Here is a 7,141-nt window from a genome sequence, read left to right as displayed (position 1 = left end):
GCAAAGGAATAAATTACACCTGTGAATAATTTAGTAAACTTTTACATACTCAAAATGGCTAACTCCGAATTCAAAAATGTTTCTATGGTTACAACCATTATATAAATTCCACTCAAGAAAATTCAACATATTTTTACAGCTAACACACGATACACATTACATTACAAATTACATCAATCAAGTCTCGCACAATTACATGATGTAGGTACTGAGCTCTTGGAAAAAAATACATGACAGACTATAAGTGCCGCCAATGCGCATTATTCACCATGGGGGTAAGGAAGTAACTTTCGTTCAAAATATGTTCAAATTAACAAATAATTACGCACCTAATAAGTTACTACTGTTAAATAATAGCATGCTGACACCAAAGTAGTATGAAGTAAGAGTCTACATAAATTAAATTACTGATTATTATAATTTGGATATAATTTTTGTCAATTATGTTCAACTTGATATGGATCACTTTCGAACGACTTAACAAGAAAAGCTGCCCGAAGAGATGTCACTCGTAACTTAGGGTATAAACCTGTGAGTAGAACCTTTCCTGGGTACTAGGTAAACAGTAAAAACAATGGATGTGCAGAATTAGCACATCATTGACCTTAAGTTTGACGATAGTTTTTGATTGAGTAAGTTGTGCACTTTTAGCTTTAAAGGATTTTTACAACACTTAGCGTGAGGAAGAAACTTTGACCTGATAACTTTGACAGTGAGGGGCTGACAGAGAACAACCCCCCCCCCCCTTCAGAAATAGTGACATGTCTGAGATAGTGTCCACTGTCCCACATCATTGTGTCTGTACCGTGAGATCAAGGAGGTGGCAGACCTAGACCTTGCTCTTCCTGAAAATTCCTTTCCAAAAAGTCCAGTTAAGTACTCTATAAATAACACAAAGATTTTACATAACTAAATATAACAAGGTAGGAGTACCATATTCGACGCTTTGCCGAGGCTGCTTGAACATCGTATAACTCATTTTTAACCAATTAGTACATTCCAATACAGATTCATTCAAAATTAAAATTTTACAGTTAAATAAACACTACAATATATCTTGTCATGATATATTCATATTTTAGTTAATTAATTTAAATTATATAGTGAAAAAAATAAACACGTGGTTAACTATTAAGGGTAATACAACGCAAGAGTGCCAAACTATTTACACATTTATAATAATGATTTCCGATTCTAATATGTTTCGTATTTTTCATCTATGGTAAAAATATAAAATACTGAAACCAAATATTATTATTCTCAGTTTGGTTAAGGATTTCTTACTTTATTTTCTCGTTGCCATTATGGCTAAGTATAAGACCAATGTAAAACATTTCGCCAATACTTAGTAAAAATGTTATGCACTGACATGCATTATCGTAAAAATAAGTGTTTCGCGTAAAGATGGAGCTTCTTAAAAACTTTCAAGCCGGTCAGTTCTTTTTCGATAGATCATGGATATAAAATTGTTCTACACTCACGTAAAAAATGTATTTTTCAAATTCTTGTCTCCAATAAAAAATTAATATATCGATCAATTATATATTTTGAAAGTAGACGAATTAGTAATGGTAATTTTAAAAATGGTTGGTATTCATTTAAAACACTCTTGTGCAATACAGAACTATACGTAGTTTTAGTACATTTATTGAAGAATTTATTAATAATATTATATTTAAATATGTGCTTTCAGAAAAGATCCGGCTATTATTCCCAATTCTGCATATCTAACTACTGTTTTGGGGTTTATGCTGATATAGTAAGTATCTCTTAAAGTAAGTATAACCAAATAAACGATAGGTAATTTTATTTGAAAACTTAAATTTTGTATTGTTATTAAAAACTAAATTTCTTGTGTGATTTCATTTAAATTCTTAATTAATAGAAGAGTAAACTTAATATAACCGATTCTACTTTCGATGTAATTTACAGTTCTACAAATATTAAAGTATTCAATTTTTATGTTACAGCAGAAAAAGTCATCATTTTGGGGCAATTTGCTGTGGATTTTGATATTTATAATCCTTTTGCTTTTACTTGCTCATGTGTTACTTGCGATATTCGCCCCAGAAGTAGCAGATTCAATACGGAAGAAATTACAAGAAATATGGCAAAAGCTAACAGGAGGAAAGTCAAGCGGAAGTGATGAAAATTCACGGAGTAACGGTCGTAAAGGTTCGAAGCAAAGTCGAAAGGATAAGAGCCGTGATCAGGATTCTGATGAGGAGGAGAAAAGCCCGAAGAATGACAATAATACAGACGAAGAGGATCAAGGAGGTAAGAAGAAAGATTCTCAAAAAAGAAAAGGTGAAGCATCGAATAAGAAAAATAACAAGAAGACTCGGAAGTCTGATGATGCAAAAAGTAAAAAGGATAGCTATTCTACAGATGAGGAAGAGGAAGAAAGAAAAAAAGAATCCTCCAAAAAGAGAAAAGTCGAGCCCAATAAGAGAGAGGAAAAGAAAACTCCAAAGTCTGAAGCCAAACTTGATAGGCGGTCTGAAGATAACATATCTGTAGCTTCTCGCGCTTCTAGCATTGGTCGTCGTTCTCCGTCAACTTCATCTCGACAAGGCAACGTGGAAAATACGCGATCAAATTCCAGCAGAAAATCAAGAGAAAGGCTCAGAAATTATAGCTGATATTGTGATATAAAATGTTACAATATAAAAATCTTCAGGATGTGTTTTACAAAGTTTACTATCCCCAGGTAGGTTTACATAATTTTTATCTTTAAGCTGTACCTAGACAGTGGACATTAAACACTAAATGCAAATGTCTATATATTGGGTTACAAGGATAGACGATAGGACTAATCTAGTGCAGAAGATTGCTATTGGAGTGAGGCAGTTGCTAGCCTAGATAAAAAGCCTTGCCACCCTTGCCTGTTTTGACTGGAGACGGTGGTACATAGGTGGACTCCACTTCTCCAAAGTGACATAAATGAGATATAATGCCATCAATCTTCCTAATGGCTTCTAATCTCTACCATACGTATCTTTAATATCCTGTCACATCGTAATCACCTCAAAGGTCCTTTGAGGACTAAGTGCAATGAGAGATTTCTCAGCTTCTTGTTCAAAAAGAACAAAAGCATTTTGACTAACTGAATATATGTCACCAGCAATAATATTCAGTGATAAATCATGACGTAAAAATATTTTGAGTACTAAGGGAAGAAAATAACCTTTTTTGTTAGGCTAAAATTGCTTTTATGAGACCAATATGTGTACAGCTTTAAAAGTTGATCACATTATGCGTGCTTGTTATTTGTAGATTTTGTCTGAACAGACAATATTTATGTTAAAATTAATGGCGTTAATATTTGAATATTGGAATTTTTAAAACAAGTCATCTTAATGGTCTTACAATAACATAATCTTTTCAACCTAAACGATCAAAAACCAATATTTGCGCTTAAAATTGTAAGACAATTTCATGATGCTATGTCCTGTCCGGTCTGTAAGTTTTTTGTATCACTTTAATTTACCATGATAGTGAAAATTACCCTGATACCAGAGTTAAAAGTGTTAGAGCCATAGGGTGATTGTCTAAACCGTAACTAATCAGTTACAATAGCTGACATGTTTGTTGTTAGTTTTGGTTTAACAACTGATTTATTTGTTTTATTCCAATGGACATTTACAAATTTACGTAATAGCTTACGTACATAATTAGCCTGAGTTATTTCAAATAAATGTTTTTTCTAATATATAAATAAAAATAACATTTTATAATAATATAAATAAAAACCACAACAAAAAGACTGTACCATACCAGTGTATTAATAATTATTTAACAGCAATAAGTGATAACTGCACTAGGTCTAAATATAAAGATAATAAGATAATTAGAAATCAAATATAGTCAGTAACAGAGTAACAATTATAAAATATAAATAGATTAACAAGCAATAGTAGGTGACATGCAATGCAAAGATTACACACAAGCAGCAACAATGAGCAGCAGACAACAATAAATAAGAAATACAGAAAATAAAATGATAAAATAATGATAATAAATACCAAAAGAATTTTAACAAAGAAATGCTCTTGGAAAGGTAAATTGGCACCAAACAAACCAAATGTGTGGCACTTAAAAGGCACCAATCTAGATACTGAATGACAGCACTTTGATTGTGTGGCCCCCTAAAGCCATCCAAAGCACCAAATCCACTGCACCACAACAGCGAACTGTTGATGAGAATGCTAAAGATGCATCACCTTCCGTCTGAACGAGCTCGCATTATCTCTGAAGTAGTCCACACTGCAGATATGCCATTTCCCATTCTCTGGAGGCGTGCCATTATGCTGCCTGCTGCATAGTTTGTTCGGTGATGCTGACTAATAAGAATATCAGTGGAGCGAGTAGAGGAGGGATTTTTGAAATTAATCACGCGAAGTAAATCAGGACAGTGTACTAGACTGTTTATAGCTTGTAGTATTACTTTTTTTATTTGTTTACTACTGGTGAATTACGATGGGTTTTTCTAGAGGAACGAAGGAAGTATTTCCACAATTTAATCCCTTTAACATTGTTTGAACTAAAGTGAAATCTTGTATAACAGTTCAAATGATTAATATATACTCGAGTTCACGTATAAAGTAGGTACACTAAACGTCACCATATGTAAAATTAGGGATATATGACATAGTACCAAAACAAAACGTGCAGTATAACTCAATAGAAACGTACTTGCAAATATTGTAGACGATAATCTATGGTACATAAACAATTATTCAATAAATAATTGCTCCAATAAAGAAGGCAACATTAGATTAATATTTTTCTGGCAGCCCGTGTCATATTCAACGGCGACTCCTGTAGATGAAGCCAATCATGATAATCACGATATCGCTCCGTTCCTGCATTCACCTGCGCATGTGCATTACTGGCACTGCCACCTTTTGTGTAACATTTGTTGTCTAAGGATGGGTCTCAAAAGTGAGCCAAAATTATCTCATCAATTGAATTCTGATGGCAATTTTGTTAACATTGGATATCTCACAATAGCCGTTCAAAGTGTTGAGTCAAACGATTACTTCAGTTGACTTGTTCTTCTATAATACATTAAACTATATAAGGTAGCCTTGAGTTGTGGATTATTGCAAACCAGTATTAACTATAGATTTAGTAAATTTGTGTATGGCCTCTCTAGGCAGTTCCAATTTTGGTATTTTACATTGGTTAAAATATAAAGAATTATTGTACAATTATGGCAAGTTTACTGTAGCAAGATATTCATTGTTTGAGGCTTGCTTTTAGCACTGGAAGAATTGTGAAGAAAACAGGATTTTTCCGGATACTTCCTATCTTTCAGTGATACATAATATCAGCAACATCTCGAACATAACACATAACTATAATCTAGGTTAAATAAGCAAATCAAACCAAAACATTGACGCACATATGTCAGGAATCACAACACACTTCTTTTGACTCAATATTATGTACACTAACTCTAAAACATCCTCTTAATAAAATCAGTCACCTGAGAAAAATATCAGATTAAAGATCTTGAACCATAACGTTACTAAAACTAATGAAAAATGTCCATAAAATCATGTAGTAAACACTTACACTAGACTTGTATGTAACGTATAGTTTCTAGTAATTTGATATTTAACAACAGATATCAAAACAAGAGTATGCAAATTAGCAGTAGTAAAAAAACACTGTAAATTTTTAAATTGTGTAGCAACCAAACACAAACTACAACAAAAAATATTCTGGAGAGTTTTCTTTACCTTGCATATGGTCTGGGATATTTTTATTGATCCTCTTCCATAATTTAGGAAAAATAGTAAATTTCAAAACTTCTTCAAAAGTAGATGAATGGCAAACCGATTTTACACAAAATTAATAATATGTTCAAACAGCTTCTATTCAGGATGGATAGGGATATGTATACCACTACCGTATGATTTCCACCTATGGAACGGTTTTTATTTTATATAGACATATGGTTGTATCTATGTTGAAAATAATTTTTTTCTTTATGTTTGATGTGTTCCGAGATCGAGGTTTTTGTTTACAAACTATGAGTAGCATTCATAATTATGGTAAAAAAACGGGTACCACTAGAGAATATAAAAAGTATTAAAAAAAATGGTCAATGTACAACAACCAAGAATGTTTTATTTTAAATTTTAACACTGTGGTTGCCAACAGTGTAAATGTAGCTATGTAGATAATGCACAGGTTTATATTATATCAATACAATTGCTCTGTATTATAATGTGCGGTAGTTCCGTGTCCATACTTGTGTAACAGTATACACATAGTAACAGTAGTTGGCTTGTTAATAGCACACGGAAGTCTATTTAATGTATATTCTATGTCATAAGAGGTTTGTAAAGAAACGTCTCTAACACGAACTACACAAGCAGAATCGTCTCTCGTAAAGATAACGTATTTAAAATAGAAATATCCCGAGATACAGGGCAAGCGGTGTGCGAGGTCAGGAATATTTCTATAACTCAGCTCATTGTGGAGATGCTGCCAGTTTGTTGACCAATCACGCCATCTCCAGGATGAATATATTCCTGATTGTTTTCTGATGTGATCCCTTCTAGCCAACAGCACAGCTGTCTTATATTGATGCATGTGGTGGCCACAATGTGATCATATACAACTAGATTAGGAACGTGTTTGTACAAGCCCTCAAAACTAAACTTGGTAATGAAATAGATTTGTAAGTCTAATTTGTTCTGAATATTTTTTAAAATCTGTGAAAAACTCTCAACAGAATAATAATTCTTAATTATAGAGTCAAATCTTTAATGTTTAACTTTTACATCCCACGGAAAGAAGTATAAGTTTTGTCAAAAAATGCTAAGGTGAAAAGAACGTCATTGCCATTTTCCTCGTAACTGATTACACATGCACACTTTTTCAAAGAATTGTGAACGAGAGATCAGTCGTTGGCCCTCAAATAACTATTCAAAATTTATCACGACCGAACCACCCTTGTGCCCGCGATGTTCGGGTTGGCCAGTGGGGTTGCATCTCTCGTATGATCGTTGACTCTATTGACACGATCCATTTTTTCTCTATACTTTCCTCAATCTTTGCGGCTTCTGCACAGATCCTCTATATCCTACCATTATCTGTTATTGCTGTAACTCCTTTGTTCTCCTTT

At 33.1% G+C, this 7,141-nt stretch overlaps 1 protein-coding gene across 1 annotated transcript; it reads left to right on the top strand.

The window, feature by feature from the left end:
* The first annotated feature begins 242 nt into the window (after positions 1-242).
* LOC124365179 (nucleolar protein 58-like) lies at positions 243-2,683 on the top strand. Its single transcript, XM_046821131.1, has 3 exons — positions 243-275; positions 1,694-1,759; positions 1,971-2,683. Exons 1-3 carry the CDS (start codon positions 270-272, stop codon positions 2,640-2,642), a joined length of 744 nt encoding a protein of 247 aa, XP_046677087.1. The 5' UTR covers positions 243-269; the 3' UTR covers positions 2,643-2,683.
* Positions 2,684-7,141: the final 4,458 nt, after the last annotated feature.

The sequence above is a fragment of the Homalodisca vitripennis genome, chromosome 6 (assembly GCF_021130785.1).
Source record: "Homalodisca vitripennis isolate AUS2020 chromosome 6, UT_GWSS_2.1, whole genome shotgun sequence".
NCBI lineage: Eukaryota > Metazoa > Arthropoda > Insecta > Hemiptera > Cicadellidae > Homalodisca > Homalodisca vitripennis.
The sequence above is the reverse complement of the archived record's forward strand: the minus strand, read 5'-3'. Positions and strand labels throughout refer to the sequence as shown.